The sequence below is a fragment of the Equus quagga genome, unplaced genomic scaffold (genome assembly GCF_021613505.1).
Source record: "Equus quagga isolate Etosha38 unplaced genomic scaffold, UCLA_HA_Equagga_1.0 73442_RagTag, whole genome shotgun sequence".
NCBI classification, from domain to species: Eukaryota; Metazoa; Chordata; class Mammalia; order Perissodactyla; family Equidae; genus Equus; species Equus quagga.
The window spans coordinates 13586114-13604269 of record NW_025802777.1 but is presented as its reverse complement, the minus strand read 5'-3'; the positions used below and the strand labels follow the sequence as shown (position 1 = coordinate 13604269).

The 18156-nt window shown below is 33.6% G+C and overlaps 1 protein-coding gene across 1 annotated transcript in view; it reads right to left on the bottom strand.

Annotated features, from left to right (window-relative positions):
• The window catches only part of LOC124234294 (E3 ubiquitin-protein ligase listerin), a 53849-nt gene that overhangs the window by 20881 nt on the left and 14812 nt on the right, over positions 1-18156 (bottom strand). Inside the window, exons 7-18 of the mRNA XM_046651584.1 lie at positions 15315-15488; positions 14820-15010; positions 13946-14081; positions 12307-13116; positions 11905-11946; positions 8929-9118; positions 8217-8456; positions 7246-7399; positions 6332-6476; positions 5599-5785; positions 3924-4083; positions 2865-2969 (exon numbers count right to left, since the gene is read on the bottom strand). Of these exons, the coding sequence (XP_046507540.1) occupies positions 2865-2969; positions 3924-4083; positions 5599-5785; positions 6332-6476; positions 7246-7399; positions 8217-8456; positions 8929-9118; positions 11905-11946; positions 12307-13116; positions 13946-14081; positions 14820-15010; positions 15315-15488 (2534 nt within the window). The remainder of the gene's footprint in view (positions 1-2864; positions 2970-3923; positions 4084-5598; positions 5786-6331; positions 6477-7245; positions 7400-8216; positions 8457-8928; positions 9119-11904; positions 11947-12306; positions 13117-13945; positions 14082-14819; positions 15011-15314; positions 15489-18156) is intronic.

Sequence of the window (18156 nt, the reverse complement as noted above, 5' to 3'; positions counted from 1 at the left end):
TAGTGATGCTGGCAATTTGGATATGCCAAAGAGAAGCCATATAACCCTTCCTTTAAGTGAAAAGTTTAAAGTTCTCGACTTAATAAGGAAAGGGAAAAAAATTATATGCTGAGGTTGCTGTGATCTATGGTAACTTTTATTAAGTATATCATTATAATTGTTCTATTGTATTATTAGTTGTTGTTAATCTCATACTGTGCATAGTTTATAAATTAAACTTTATCACAGGTATGTATGTATAGGAAAAAACATAGTATATATGGGGTTCAGTACTATCCATGGTTTCAGGCATTCTCTAGGGGTCTTGGAATGTATCCCCTACAAATAAGGGGGGACTACATTTTATCTATGAATTACCTGTTCAAGTCCTTGACACATTTTTCAATTTGAATAGTTTTACTAATTAATAGTAGCTATTTATATATCATGGATATTAATTCTTTGTTAATTTGCAAATGTTTTCTCCCACTTCGTCACCTGTCCTTTAACCTTTGTTTATTGTACTTTTGTCATACAAAAGTCTTCTTTCTTTTTTAAAAAGTTTTTAATTGTGGTAAAATATATGTAATAAAATTTACCACATTAACTATTTTTAAGTGTACAGTTCAGTATTGTTAAGTACAATCACATTATTTTGCAGCCAATTTCCAGGACTCTTTTCATCTCACAAAACTGAAACTCTACCCATTAAACAAGAACTCCCCATGTCCTCTCCCCTCAGCTCCTGGCAACCCACCATTCTATTTTCTATCTCTATGAATTTGACTGTTCTAGGTACCTCATATAAGAAGAATCATAATGTATTTGTCTTTTGGTAACTGGTTTATTTCACTTAGCAATGTCCTCAAGGCTCATCCACATTGAAGCACGACAGAATTTCTTTCCAAGTCTGAATAATATTCCATTGTATTATATACCACATTTTTGTTTATCCAATCATCTGCTGATGGGCACCTAAGTTGCTAGAAGTTTCCATTTTTACAAAATGAAATATCTATCATTTCTTTTAAGGATTCTGGGTTTTGCGCTTTGCTTAAGATCTTCCCCATGCCAAGACGATACAAGCTCTCTTCTTCTCCCGTAATACTTTTATAGCTCTGTTCTTTATAATTAGTTTTCATCTCAACTTTATTTTTATGTATAATGTAAAGGAGTGGTCTTGCTATTTTTTTCAAACACATATCCAATTTTCTAATATCATTTATTACTGACTCACCTCACTGATTTGAAAGGCCACCTGTATCAAAAACTAAAATCTCATATATGTGTGGATTAGTTTCTGGACTCTGTATCTGATCTACTGGTTGTCTACTCACCAATTTCATACTGCTTAATTACTGTATTGGCAAAGCAAGTCCTTTTCAATTTTCTCTTTCAGAAATCTCCCAGCTATTTTCGAGCATTTTTTCCTTCAAATGCATATGATGATTAAAACAAAAACAGTTTCTCAAAAAAAGTTGCTAAAATTTTGACTGAGATTGCATTGAAATTATCGATTCATACAACCATTTTACAATTATCTTCCCACCTTTTGTGATCTTTACTAAACTTTTATAATTATAATTTTGTGTTATATTTATTTCTAGGTATTTACAGTTTTGTTGTCATTGTGAATAGAATCTCTTTTTTCCTATGCCATTTTTTAATTGATTATTACTAGTAAATAAGAAAGTTATTGCTTTTTGTATGTCAAGTATATATCCATCTCATTAGTAATTATTTCTAATAGTTCTTTAATTCTCTATTATTTTTATAATCAGAAAAAAATTTAATTATGCTGAATAAAAAAAACAATATCAAAAGGTCATATGCTGTACGATTCCATTTATATAACATTCCTAAATGATATAAGTATATGGAGGGAGAACAGATTACTAGTTGCCAGAGATGAGGAGAATGGGAGGAAGGGAGGTGGCTGTAGCTATAACAGGGTAACACAAGACATCCTCTATCCTGTAGCTTAGACTGTGGTGGTGGTGGTCACACATGTGATCTACACAGAACACACACACAAATGAGTGCATGTAAACTTGGTCGTTGGATTGTATCAATGCCATTTTCTTGGTTGTGAAACTGTACCAAAGTTACGCAAAATGGTACCACCAGAGGAAAGTGAATGAAGGATATATGGAATCTCTTTGTATTATTTCTTATAATTGCATATGAATCTATAATTACCTCAAAATAATGTTTTAAAAATTTGTAAATAAGACTAAAATAATCGAAATTTAGTTTACAGTTCTACTGTATGAGAACATACACATATCATCACTTCACAATTCTTCTTGGTAAATAAGTAAGTTCAAAATGCCTCTCGGTAAATTTCAGCTAAGTGTTTAATTTGAATGCCCAGCTTCTCTAGTACGATCAATTCTAGTAGATCTCTAGGATGTCCAATCCCATAATCTATTTCTTTGTCTTAAGAACACATTTATTGCATTTCTAGAATATACTTCAAAGGGATGATCCTTATTTAAGAGAAAAGTAAGTAACTTTTCCTATCACTTCCATAGCAAATAAAGTGATGGAAGAAGGATGTTAGGGAGGGCGAAAAAAAAAGATTTCTACCAAAAAGATTTCAGGGGAAAAAAGAATGTGTCTATGAAATGCTAATTGTTTAAAACAAGTATAAAATTCCAAAACAAAATGTTATAAAGTCAAAAGTGCTTATTATAAAAGGTGTGTCCCAAACTTAAAACAACTGAAATTGTTTTAAAGTCTTTAATTCTCATTTCCTTTAATCTAATTTCTTCATTTCCTAAACGCTGTTTTCTTCATTTATTAGAAATTTTTTGTTAGTTGGGGGTTGCCAAGGTGACCAATTACAATAAATTACAAAATAAAAACATTTTAAATAAGAATACCATTCTTTTCTCCTATAATGCCGTTTTACTTCATCAGATGAAACGCTTCGGGAAAGAATCAACTTAGCAATAATAAGAGACCATAGGGTGCCATTTTCCCTGGACCTAAAAAAGGGAAAAAAAATTCCATTTTGAAAATGTACTTACGATTGTAAGGTAACTGTTTACCTGGATTCCTTCTACAGAAGTAAATAAATCACCTTCTGAGGGTATCAGTTCACAAACGACTTTTGCACTGAAACAACTGTCATTATCAAAAGGACTGGGAGCTTAGGCTTCTGAAACTTTTTCACAACTGGTACTGAACTCTCACCCCCAGACAATCCCAAAGGCCCTCAAGTCGCAATAGCGGAGATGACTTTAAAAATTAGGATTGAGGACCTGGGGCTACAGCTGGGAAAAGGACATATCCCAGAGGACACCTGGGCTGGTTTAAATTGAGGAACCAAAGAGGTATTGACATCTGCTGAAGAAAGTTCTGAGTTTTGAGCACGTGGAGTAGAACTGAAGAGGAAGACCTGTTCAGCCTGGGGCCTCTGATACTGCAAAGCATACTCAAAATACTATCGGCAAGTGAAAAACTCTTAAAGAGAATGCAGTGCAACACAGTAATTTTAACAAGTTGACTTCTAACTGCTATAACCTCTATGACTCTGTTTCCCTACTGACTTCCTCATCTTGGGGGAGAGTTTTGTGGTTATAATATTAAGACACACCTGTAACAACAAGCTAGGTAAAAGCTTAAATTTGAGAGTAGTGAGAGGATGGCTCACAGATGACAAATTAAAACAACTTCTACAGGTTTCTATTTCTTTCATCAACATCTGTCCCTTGAATGAATTTATGGATTTAATAACACAGGCAAAGTCCAAATATCTCCCCAGAAGAGTAAATCAAGTACTTAGTTTCCACAAAGTATTTATCATTAACAATTGGGATTAATTTAGATCAAACCCTCTGATTGAAAGATGAGCATGAAGTGGGCTTACATTTTACTGAAACAAAGCCATAAACTAGTAAAACAGTCACTAAAAAAATGGAAATTGAAAGGATTCTCACCTGTTAAATAACAGCTGCAAAAGGCCAGAAGTATTACCAAGACCACATAAGTTATCATACGTAATATTCATTTTTTGAAGCATTTCACAAAATCCAGTTAGAAAAATAGGTGGATTGTCTAATTCTTCACACCACTGCAGTGAATACAGCAGTTCTGCAACTAACAGAAAGGACAACATGTTATCAAGTGTGTGTGTGAATAGACCTTTCCATCATTTGCACGGCTATGCCCCATTTTCTAACACTGCTATGCCCACTAATCTCAAAATATCTATTAACCGATTTCAAATCTGCTTTGAGACGTTCAATGATAGTGCAAACTGAGAAAATTTTTCTGATAAAATACCACTCTTCTCCCAAATCTTACTTGGTCCCTTTTCTGATTAGTTAAGAATGTGACAGGGACCTACGTTACCAGAGATACTAGAGGAATCTTCCTACTATTTTTGCCACAAGTGGTAAGTTGCATACAGGATAAACAAACAACGGACCCAAGAGGTGAGATGAGAAGTTCAAGCCAATGTGTTAAGAAATGGGAGACAGCATGATACAGTAAACAGGGTCTCGGTGACAGTCTGGTCTGGATGCAAATGAGCTGTATACTTAGTTATCAACTAGGATACTACAATCCACCTCTCGAGACTGTTATGAGAATTAAATAACCAACATCTGTCACAAAACCTGGCATATCATAGGTTTTTAATACATAATTAGCCATACCTCTCTTTCATAAAGCCATGTATGGATTTTGGAGTCAGAAAACTTGAGACCTGGTTCAAAATCTAATCCTATCCCTTACAAGCTAAATAACTCTAATCAAGTCAAGATAAGATAAACAACAATAATAATATCTAACCCATAGGGTTGTGATAAGATTAAATACATAATGTTGTCAGTGTGTAATTAGTAACACAAATAACAAAAATAATTACAAAAAATATTACTCTAATTTCCAGTTTTGTTTCTGGACAGAGTCACTCTGTGAGCAATGTAAACTGTAGGCTAATGTCCTTGCTCTTAACTGCTTATGGAGCTGGCTAACCAAAAGAGGTGTTCCAGCTCTCTTCCACAGGGCATATCTTGTCCTCTACTAGTGACTGTGTTACAGCTGACGTGTTACAAACAAGACTGACACAGGAATTATACAAATCCTCTACCTTTAATACCATTTTGTACAGGTCACCCTGCTACTTACAATTCTACACTATTTCCTGAAACGGAGGAATTCTCAGAAATCCTAAATCTTCTTGAGATTCAACATCTCAACCTCCACTTGCCAGGAAAAATACTATAGCCCTATGAGTACAAGGTGTAGTGGTTCAAAACTTAACTGAAAATTCAGAATCCTTGATGAAACACCAGACTCAATCATTTTCTTTAGGGTTACGTGCCATAGGATCTGCTTATATTGATGTCATGCCAATATTGATCTTATACCAAATTCTGCTCTACAGCTAACAAGATTACAGCAAGATTTCAATCTGTTTCCACCTGATTTGCAATTTAACACTCAGCACTTAAGTAACCTCAAGTTTCTCATCACTAAAATAGTTAACAGGAGCCGAAGATCTTTGATTCTTTAAAGATTTAAATTGCAGTGTACAAAATTATTTCAGAATTAAAATTATTTCAAAATTTATATTTATATTATATCTGAATGCTCATATATACTTACTTATTTTCTCTAGCTCATTATTTTCTAGGACTATTTCCTTTTTCAGGGCAACTAATATCATTTTGCTCAATAATGCTGAAGTACACAAATGGCTGGGAAGTTTCTTTGTATCTTGTTCTTTAAAATCTGTTTTGAAACACTCATAATTCAAACTCAATCTTCCTTCTAAAAGAGGTCTATGCAACCACTGTAAAAAGAATACATTAAATTATACACAAACGCATTAGATATTCTAAATTATTTACTACCTATGCAATTAAGACTGTATAAAAATGAAGTTATTAGATTATCTTCAAAATGTTACTAGAGTAACATCAAAAATGAAGTTGTTACTAGTTTATTAGTCAAACCACAGAAGCCTAGAAGTTTGGTTTCTACTAAAGGAAATTATCAACATGTGTATTTTCTTAAGACTCCTTCAGGACAGAACTTGGTCTTATTCACCTTGTACCATGCCAACTGCCAGTGGCAACTGCTGTCTTGCAAACAGCAAACATCCAATACATGGGCATTCAGAGACAAAGAGGCAAAGTAAGATACTAATTTCATTTCATTTCTTCCCCAGAATAAAACAAAAGATACTCATTTCATTTATCTTTTTCCCTTCCCCAGAATAAAATGATACTGACTTCATTTACCTTTTTTTTCTTCCCCAGAATAAAATTAAAACATTTAACCTTGCATTCAATCCAAACTTCAGAATGAGATAAGCACTCTCTAATCTCAAACATACCTGTATAGGAAGAGACTGTCTCATCTTTTCCCACTCACTGTTGTTTGGCATTACACTTCCAATATAAACTCCCACAAGATAGGTATCTTCACTCTCCACAAGTGCATTTAGCAAGTCATCAACAGTAGACAAGAGGACTTGAAGACTGAAAATAATGCGAAAACATAACTGTTGTAGTTATGCTATGACTAACTTGAAGACCTTGGTACACATTAAATACTGTGAACAGTTAATAGCTTACCTGAACAAAAAGACAAATAAAAATAAAGTGACCCCTCTACTCACCCCACCAACATTCACACAGTCAAATTGGGGATTTAATCCAACATTTATGATTTGAAACTGAGTGCTGCTTCTATCTCAGAATGAAGGGAACCTGACCTATTTCCGATCAGATATTTCTCAAATATAGTTACCTTATTCCATGAAAATAACAGGATGACCAGAAAAAGATTTGGCCCAATCCAAATAGCCCCTGGATGCATTCTTCTACTTTTCACTTTTACATATGGATTTAGGTATGAGATATGAAATATATTTTCCATTCCACACTTTAAAACAGTGGTTACCAGAACCCCAGAAAATACAATCACTATGTGTGGTGGCCATGAGAGGTTACACTGACAATCCACATCAGCCTAAGACACAAGGTAGCGCCACCATCACATCACTGACCATAAATTAGGAGTCTAGCAGATATGCTATAACAAGACATTCTTCAATTAAGCGAGTCTAAGTGGATGATTAAAACAAAATCCTTTCAGAAAAATCTGTTTGGATCTTCTCTTAGAATTGGTAGATTTCTTATGTAACAAGTCATTTTTCATAGGCACTCACACTAATCATGGAATCTTATTTCACGACAGTGATCAAATCTTAAAGAGATACCGTGCAACTGAGCATAAAAAGCTTACCTTTTGATATCTAAAGATGAAGATTGAACTTGGTTCTTCAGCCACAGAGCAGACAAATGTAGGAAGGTACTCTGTTTATATATACTGCCAGTTTGATGGACCAATAAATTCACACCCGAGAGCCAAGTATTTTTCAGTTTACAGATAAGAAAGTCTAAAATCAAGATGTCAACAGTAATTTGTAACCCCTCTGAAACAACTATAATTAGTACAAAATGAAAGAACTCATTGCAGATCTGAGATTTTTAAGGTACCACTAGAAAAAGAAAACATAAAATTACTATTCAATTGCCAAAACAAAATAACTATGTCATAAATATGCAATAATACAAGCTAGCTCATGCCATATAAATGTAAAACTGGTAAGATTTTAAAGTTAGCTTTTTTCCTGCTCTGAACTTACAAGAGAGTTGTCCTTTTGGAGATGTGAAAAATATTATATCTTTTCCAAATACAGTAGTTAGTGTTAAAGAAAGTGATGGGGAGGAAGGCTCTCTTATCAATAGTATTTTTTATATTGCTTTCATAAATGAGTCTGAATTAACATATAATGCAAGCATATAGTCCTTAAACAGCCAATCAAAATTTCATTTTGATATACACCAAGACTGAACATTTTTAACTATAAGAGGAGATATTAATATCCCCCTTTATGAATGCAGAAAGTGAGGCATCAAGAAATTAAGCAAATGCCAGAGCTACTGAGTGAAGAGGGTAAGATTCTAACTCATCTATCATGGTCTCTTCCAAAACTGTTTCTTTAATATGAAGTAAGAACTTTAGACATAATGTCTACGTACATCTTTAACTTGACTTCTAAAGCTGAAAGTATTTAAGATTTGTAGGCTTTTACTCAAAATGCTTTCAACTTTCAAAACACATTATGATTCAATTAATAAAACCTGGGCACTTACACTATGCAGGTCAGAGCCGGAGACTCCCAACAAAACATTTGAGCAGTAGGCTATTACCTGGCAAATGTGTTTTTTCTTTGCTCTGAGCACATAACTGAAAGAGAGTTAATAATAAATCTTCAGATGATGGCATTAGCAAGCATCCTTTTGCTGAGCTGAAATAGTTATAGGCCACATCACAGATAAAAGACACTGATGAGTCATTATTTTCAGCTTCTGTCAATGTCTCTGTTTTGGATAAAGTTTCATGAAGTTTAACAATAATTCTTTCAACATATACTTCTCCAATCAAGTAATCTAGAGAAAAAAAGTTCACACAGACAAAAAATAAAAAATATTAACAGTGCATTGCTGAATACCTTACTTTGGGTTAACAACCACTTGAGTCTTTCCATGTGTTTAAAAAAAATGTTTATGTATTAGACAAAAGAAAACTATACCAACAAATCAATTTGTTCTCTCACATATAAAGGCACTCATAGAAAAAAGCAGTTTTAAATTAAGTACAAAGGCAACGTTCTACAAAATTAGAGGGAACAGCTTCACTAAACGTAAAACGTTTAGAATATAAAACTAAAAATATTAAATGCCTTCCAAGTCATTCTGCAAAGATTAATAAACATTTAGGGTGCTTACAAAATTAAGACATTTGAATAAACTAAGTCTTGTTATTCTCAACCAATAATATGCAAAATGAGCAGCATGGAATCATCCCAAAAAGTGAAAGGAATATTCCCTACTCAAAAACAAAAGCCCCGTTTTTGCCTACCATCTTTAACATGTTGGGATAATACCAAGCTTAGAAGAGTCCATCTTTCTGAGAAGTAAGATTCAGAAGATCCTTTGGATTCCAAGTGCTTATTACACAGATGCTCTGCCAAGGTTACCAATTCCTCTCCAAGGATATCTCCTTTTAGCCAAGGAGTTACTAAAGCATGTTTATCTGAACTAGAACATGCCTAAAACCATAAAATTAAAACAAATATTAGAAGCAAGATCAAAAAGTATATCTGCCTAAAATATTACTTATACCATATTACCTCCCTTCATCATCATGACCCCAACACTACCCCCCACTCCTCCACCTAAGGTTTTAAGAAGGCTGGTATCCTCCCTGTTCCCCACTAAGCCTTACTGACATACACTTCCACACTTTGCTCATGCCATCTTCCCAACCATAAATACTCTCCCTCTTCTTTACTTATCAAAATCCCATCCATTCTTTGATAATCAGTACAAAGCCCACCTGTTTACGAAGTATCCCCAACTACTTCAGCCCACACTCATCACTGTTTTTCTTCGAATTTCTAAAGCACTTACTGAATTGTATTATTATTTATAATGTTTCATCTGTGTATGTCTTGTTTCCAATGAGATTGTAAGTTCCTTGAGAGCAGAGACTGTCTTAAAACTTCTTTGATACCTGCTATCAACACTGCAGATATGTTCAATGAATAATGAATGGATGGACTTTGAAGACAGATTTAAAAATGCTCTATAGATATTAAATTTTTGTTCATTAATTTGCTAAAATTAAAGAACAGTTACTATTTACTAGTGGTAAATCACTTCAATATGAACAATGGGACTTATTATTACTTCTCCAAATTCTCTGAAATAGTTACTGGAGCCAGACATCTGAGAGTAACTGATTTATTTTCATGGGGGAGGGAAGCAAGAAAAAAACTTGTAAATCCACCCCCAAAAGTATGTTCATCCATGTTCCCAGAGCTTCTTTTGCTTTAAGGGCTGAGAAGAAAGGAATTTGCAACTTGGTTCATTTCAAAGCAATCTGGAAAAAAAAAATCCAAGTGTGGATTGGGTAGTGCCTGAAAAATCATTATCCTTTTATTTAAAAAACTGTTAGTAACCAGAGCTTTTATTTTAGCCCAAGCTTTACCACTATTCTGGTTTTATGACCTTGGACAAATCTCTTAACCAAACTGGGCCTATTTCCTAATTTGAAAAATGAAGATTAACCTAGAAAATCCCTAAGGTGCTTTTCTGGTTACAAAATTCGGGTTTGTTTTTAAAGAAGCTGACTTAGGGACTCTGTTCAAAAAGTATGAGGTTGCATAAAGACAAGAAAAACTAGAATTTAGATGGCTATAATTTGGCTTTGCTAATGTAGTTTACCAAATAAACCAAATTATTTTTTTAAAAGGTTTTTTCTTATTTTTATTTATTTTTTTCCTTCTCCTCAAAGCCCCCCATACATAGTTGTATATTTCAGTTGTAGGTCCTTCCAGTGGTAGCATGTGGGACGCTGCCTCAGCATAGCCTGATGAGTGGTGCTAGGTCTGCGCCCAGGATCCAAACTGGTGAAACCCTAAGCCGCCGAAGCAGAGTGCGTGAACTTAACCTCTCAGCCATGGGGCTGGCCCCAAACCAAACTATTTTATAGAATGCTACAGAATCCAGAGAACAAACTTCTGAATAAAATGTCTCTCAGGTTATCAAGACATCATTTTCAACTCCTCGATGTTTTAACATATTTACAAAATCTGATCAGCTTTAAGCGGGTGAGGAGGCTAGTTAGTCATGGAAGCACAGGGGGCAAACACCAGCTATGAACTTCCAAACACTGCCCAGGACGAGGACAGTCCTCCAAACAGGCGTATCTGAACTACCCAGCAGGGACATTCCTAAGGTGGAAATGGATATATCAGTCTTCTCTTATCAAATTATTAATTGCCTTTGCTCTGGTTCTAGACTTCTCAAGAAGCTTTCTGATAATTTGACTTTTCACAAAGTCAGCCTACAGGGAGAGAAGGTACTAGATAAACTAATGCAAATTGTGTGCCTAATGAATAATATTTCTCTTTGAAAAATAGTAAATTAGTAGTCTGTATTTATTTTGTAAAAATAAACTATTGGGGAAACAGGCAGTTGTTATTTAATGGGTAAAGAGTTTCAGTTTTGCAGGAAGAAAAACTTCTGGAGATTGGTAGCACAATAAGGTGAATATACCTAACACTACTGAACTCTACAGTTAGAAATGGTTAAGATGGCAAATTTTATGTTAATGCATTTTTTTACCATAATTTTAAAAGATAGAAAAAAAAGAAACTTTCACATTAAAGAGTTACCTATGTAAAATTAAAAAATAATCACAAAAATGTTTAAAAAAAAAAGAATTTTAGGTAGCTAGCCATAACATTTCTATGGTTGGAAAAGTGTCAGTTACATCATTTACATCTTCATAAGCAAAGAATACTTAAGGCATTTTTTAAAATTTCTAAATTATTTATGTTCCTTGATTTCTTTTCGTTATTCTTATCACTAATTTCCTTATATAGTTAAGTGGCAATCAGACAAAGGCTAGAAGATTTTAATTTGCCTGTATAGTATTCCAGAGTAGGACAAACTTTCCTGAGGTGTTCTAGCTAAAGCTAGAACCATTCAATCCATGTCTATAGAAGAAAAACTAGGAAAAGAACAGAAACCTGTAGCTTTAGTTTTAAAGATAATAAAATGTATTTTTAGCTCTCCCTTTGTTACCCGCCAGGGAAGAAACACTGATTTTTCCAGAGCCTGTCCATTTTCCCTGATATTCCTAACCAGAAAAACAATACTATAGAAAGGCAAACACCAAGGTCTTCCCAAATTATGAGAATAAAGTTATAGTAATAAGGAAGTTTTCTAACATAAACACCTGACCACATACCAGAGTGTGAGTATGACTGTAATTTTGGTTTTTCTATACCCATAAATACAAAAAAACAGAAAAAAATCCCTAAGCTACCTTTTCAATGACCTGAAGGACAGAATTCCAATTGAGATCCACCTGGAAGAGGAAAAAAGAGTTAGAAACAATCTGCTAGAGGAAATAGTAAAACTTTTTACAAGTAAATGTAACTATGTAACCACTATAAAACCAAAACTTTTTTAGCCAGTCCAGGTGTAAAAAGTATGGACTGAAAGAACTCAATTTTTAATCATCAACTTTTGTCATGTTAACACACTTACCCAGAAGTCTCACACACGTCCCAATCACAATCAAGAATATATTGCTGGGCTTTAAACTGACATTCATAGTCAAGAAACAATCCAAAAATACGCCCCATGCAGGTCTCGTTCCACTCTTCTACAATGAGTGTGCCAGTGTCAACCATTACAGTTTAAAAAGATATACAACAGTTAATACCTTGGTTAGATCATCCAAGACATCTTTTCTTTCCATATTATCGTCACAGCAACGAAGGGCACTGTACAAAATGTCCACCAAGAAACCAGCATCCTTCTTTGGATCTTCATTTAGCCAACCTATTAGTTTCTGGTATAAAAACTGCACCGCAGGATTTTTTTGTGCAAGCTTGGTTATTTCAGGAGGTTTGGCTTTGACAACACTCTGTTTTTCATCACCTAGTAGCATTTTAAATACTTGGGTTGAAGAGAAGGAGTTGAGCAGAGTGGAAAGAAACCTTAGATGCTGCTCTGACTTTTGTTCATTGACATAATTAATACTCATCTCTGCTAACTTACAGACTAAGTCTTCCAAAGGTTTTTTCCTTAGTGGGGATATAACGTCTGAACAATTATGTGTGAGAGACAGTTCAGCCACTAATTCAGAGCCTTCACTGTTCTCTCCTTCTGAGGAGACACATTTTTCATTCTCTTTATTACTTTCAGGCATCTCATCAGCAAATCTAACCTTACTAACTTTTTTTTTATTTGACTTCAAGGAGCTCTTTGGCTTCTGGAGGACCTGTAATAGGTTAGATACACCCAAAACAGACTTAAGATCAGCTTCTGGCTCATTGATTTTCTCCACACAGATCTCTGACAGTCTTTCCCAGAAATTTAGTAGCACTTTCTCCAAGTTGTGAACCGTCTTATCATCTTTTTCCATATCAGCTTTGGCTTCCCAGGAATTTAAAGTTTCTGCTAAATGGTTAAAGAGCTGCCCATCTTGCAATTTTGAGTCTTTGAGAACTGCATCAATAAAAGGAATCAACTGAAAGAGGAAGTAGAATTATAAAAGTTCAGTTTTCAGGAGAAATAATATGTACACAAGGTATTTGTAAAACATCATAAAATTTCGTATTTAATTACTGAAAAGCATGGATTTTTCCCAAAATGCTGAAAAGAGTTAACTTGAAGATCATTTTCAAATCATAGAAAGAGCTTAATGATTTCACTGCATTCTCCTGAATTATTTCTTTTCCATGATATAACTGACCAAGATTATTGGTCATTAACAAATAATATAGCTTTCTCTGCATCTTCTGAACTTATCCAAGTTTCTAGCTTTTTTCTAAGTTAATATGAAAGTCATACGGGACCCAGAGAATTCAGAACCTTTGTTCTTAAATTACAAAGACAAGAGAAGTTAACTATCTGAGACATCAATTAGGATCTGGGCTTCTATAATTTCATTAATTAATTTCATACCATAAGGAACTATATTCCAGAACCTGCTCTCATCACTGGTTCTAAAAGCCAAGCACAACTGTTCACAAAAGGATAAATGTACTTGAATATTTTAGAAGTAACATGATTATTACATAATTTAAACAATTAAATAAACACAAATAGCATCTTCTAAATTCTGTTTTGCATTGCAACTCCCTAAAACAGTTAGAATTTGTAAATCCAGAGACTAACTAGAACTTAGGCATTATGGTATTACGATAGCAACTGACAGTATAGAACTGTTATTTATCTAGTCAGAAATGAAATCTTTATAAGGAAGGCTAATTGATAAAATGGCAACAAGACAGAAATGAACTTGATTCTTTATTGTCAGTGTGCAAAGACACTAATGGTTTTTACATTATAAATACCTGATCATTGACGAGCATCTCTTCAATCTCTTTCTCACCTAAGTTTTGTTGCATTATAAAACGTAAGCATTCAAAAAAAGCAGATATTACTGCTGAGCACTCTGAAAAGCTGGTTTTGATTCTCTCTGTTGATAGCCTAAAAAACAATAAATAACTGTGGCTTAGTCTCTCATGAAAAAGAAAATAAGCAACTCAGAAGAAACACCAAAATAAAGACATGGGAAAGGCATCATACCAAAAGAAGACGATTTTTTGAGCTAAAACTAAGACCAACCAACCAAAACACAGCCCGAGTAGAATATGAACTTGCAGAACTATGAAAAAGTGTTAACAAAAGATAATACATATTTATTTTTTATGAATGAACCAATCCACCTGCAAATTTGAAAGAGAGGACTTAACCAAAGATAATAGTACAGTGAAAAGGAATATTCATTAATTATTAATAAAACTAGCTATCTTTTACTTATTAAGTTCAATGAATACACTGAAATAATTTTTTAAGTATGACTTTAAACAGCTATTATATATAAGTTTATGGAAGTTTTAAAAACTCCACTGTTTCATTTTCTGCATTTGGGTATTTGTACTTATCAACATGCAAAGAAAGGGCTCATTTGAAAAATGGACTATTTCCATCTAAGGGCCTTACCATATTCATCTCACTTTCTGCTGCCTACTACCACTAAAGCCTAGAAAGCACCTGAGAAAAGAATTCCAATTGAAATTCTCTGAAAACTTCAAAAGTGTTTAATAAACAGCAAAACAATTTGGGGAAATTTAAATAAGACAATAATGAGTAGGTCATTCTACCCATTTATGAATACAAGAAAAATCTCTTTTGTTTTAAAGATCAAAAATGTAAACTCCTTACCCTACAATTAAAGACGTGAGGAAATTTTTGAAGAAATCCAACTTTGGATCTGTAATGGACTGAGGGAGCTTGCTGATAAATGGCAGAAGGTAAGGATATATGACAGTAGCCAGACCCCGACCACCTTCACGAACCACAGCTGACAGCTTGGGAAACACACTTTTTTTTGCATTTACATGAAGCCAACAGTCCTAACCAAAGAAAACATTATAATAATAACAAGACATCATAAACATACTTTTCCCAATTAAGAGAGAAGACATACAGGCTCTCAAAAATAAATCAAGTATTCTACCTAAAGAGATTAAAATCTTTCACCACCACCATTAAAAACTAAAACTCTGAAATTGTAAAAAATTATTAAATATTTTATTTGCAAGAAAGTATTTTTCAGTAAGTTTTAGGTATTATAATCTGATAGGCTCTCTCTCAAATGATTTCCAGAATAAAAATAAGACAAGTATTCCCTGTACTAAATGTACCACTCTTACCTACCTCAATAGTTGTAAGTGTATAAAGCACAGCTTCCCAGAGAGCTGGGCATACAATGGGGTCACTGTCATCAATGCTGAGTAGAACTGATGGGCTCACTTTGGATGCTTCATCTTTCATCAACTGTGGAATACGCTGGCACAAAGCAGAAACTAACTCAAAATAAGCCGAGCGGATCTAAAAGAAGAAAAGCTGAATTAAATTAAAGCCTAATAAAACTGAGAGAAGATTTTTTACCTATGGTAATAACAGATAGGTTATTCATACTAACCCTCTTATTAATAAAACTAAAAGGGCTGGAAAAAATACTTTTTAAAATCTTTGTAAGAATATCAAATAAGTGAAAAGACATTAGGAATTACTAAGCCAAAAGTGAAGGGAAAAATAATTCAACTTTCTATTTATTTGGCTGAAGCAAACACAAATCCTCTCCATGGGCAGAAGCCTTCATTAGGGGCCTCGAATTATCCCTACAAATATACTAGCCAACACAAAGTTAAATATAGCCAAACACACAAAAAATAAGTCACCATGAGCAAGTATCACCAGAAACAAAACATAACACAGAGATCTGAGACTTTAAATCTTAGAATGATCAGTTATAAATTCCATATAAACAATATTTATTATATCTAAAGAAACAAAAGTTTAAGGAAATATGAAGGAAAAAGGACCTTAGAAAAAGCACAGCAGATCTGAAAAAGAACCAAGCATAATCCCTAAACTATATATATATAAATAAAAGCTCAATTCATAGTTTAAGAACAGATTAGGTATAGATGAAGAGAGAATCAGTGAACTGAAAGAGCACAAGAATTTATCCACCAATAGCATGGAAAGATAAAAAGATCAAAAACGACGACAGCATAAGAGACATAAAGGATAGTGAGAAGGCTTAACGTATATTTAATCAGAATCCCCAAGGGAAAGAAAAGAGACAATGAGGCAAAGGATCTATCTGAAGAGATAATAACTGAGCATTTTGTACAGCCAATGAAATACACCAATCTACAGATTCAAGAAGTCCAACAAATCCCAAGCAAGATACATAAAAAGAAATCCACACCAAGACCCATCACAGTGCAACCGCAAAAAACAAACAGAGACACAATCTTAAGAGTAGCCAGAGGAAAAACATGAACTACCTTCGAAGGAAGGACAGTCAGACTGATAACTGACTTCAATGGCAAAAATGTAAATCAGAATACAGTGGAATAATATCTTCAACACAAAAATAACTGCCAGTATTTAATCCTGTACCTCGTAAAATATCTTCCAAGAATGAGAGTGAAATAAAAACATCTTTTTCGACAGAGAAAAAAGATTTCATCACCAGCAGACCAGCACAAAAAGAAATGCAAAGGACACACCCTATACAGAAGGTAAACAATCCCATATGGAAGGTAAGAGACGAAGAAAGGAATAAAGAGCAAACAAAGCAAAGAATATGTAGGTAAATCTAAACAAAGATTGAGAGTATAATAATAATGTTTTCTGGGATTAAAAAATACACATATATTTAGCCCCACAAAATATTTTATTTCTCTATATTTTATATAAAATATTATCAAATGAATGTCAGCAGAGTATTTTAAAAGATATACATACAGCATGATTAAGTTTGCCTCTTAAATGCTAGGCTGGAAAATCATATGATCAGATAAACATATCAGAAAACACAATCAAGAAAATTTCAACATTCATTTATGACAGAAATACTCAGCAAACTAAGAATAAAAAGGAAACCTTAAACCTTATGAAATCTACAGCAAATATCATACTTAACCCTGAGGGTCTAAAACTATCACCATTAAAATCAGGAACAAGAAAAGAACGCCTGCTATCACCACTTCTATTCAACATGGCACTGGTGGACCTAATTAATACAAAGAGACAAGGAAAAAAAACAACTGGAAAATTACCCAAATAACAAACTATAATCGTGGCAAAACAGGCTATAAAAAATACTCAATTTAAAGACAAACTATTAGAACTAACAGGAGTTTGGAAGAGCTGCTGGATGTATAATTAACATATGAAAGCACAGTACTCCTAAACATCAGTAGAAACAAAATGGAAAATGTAATTGAAAAGGAAAACCCATTTCACAATAATGACAAAAGCCATAAAGACGTGTTCAGTATAGAGAATACTATATATTATTATTCTAGGATTAAAACAGCCTAAACAATTTTGAAAAAGAACAAAGCTGGAGGGTTTCAAGACCTACTATAAAACAATAATAATCAAGAGAATGTGGTATTAGTGTAAGGATAGACATATAGATAAATGGAACAGAATAAAGAGTTCAAAATTAAAAGCCAACATATATGGTCAGCTGAATTTTGACAAAGGTGCCAGAGTGAGGAAAGGACAGTCTGTCAACAAATGGATACCTATATGAAAAGAAATTAGACACTCACCTTTATGTCATACACAAAAATTAACTCTAAATGGACCTAAACTACAAAACTTCTAAAATAAAATATAGAAAATCTTTGCAACCTTGAGGAAGGCAAAGATTTCTTAGATAAGACATCAAAAGCACAAACCATAACAGAAAAAAATTGATAAACTGGACTTTATCAAAATTAAAACGCCTTCTCCAAATCCCATTAACAAAATGAAAATCTAAGCCACAGACTGAAAGAAAACATTCAGGATACTTTATCTGACAAAATACTTGTAATCAGGATAAATAAAGCACCTTTACAACTCAAAACTTAAAACTCAATTCAAAAATTACAAAAAGAATATGCTGTAGCAAGAGACTAATAATACATTGATCTTCCTGTAGGATTCCTAGAACAACTACAGGCTCTGTGAACAAAACACAAAAAACAAC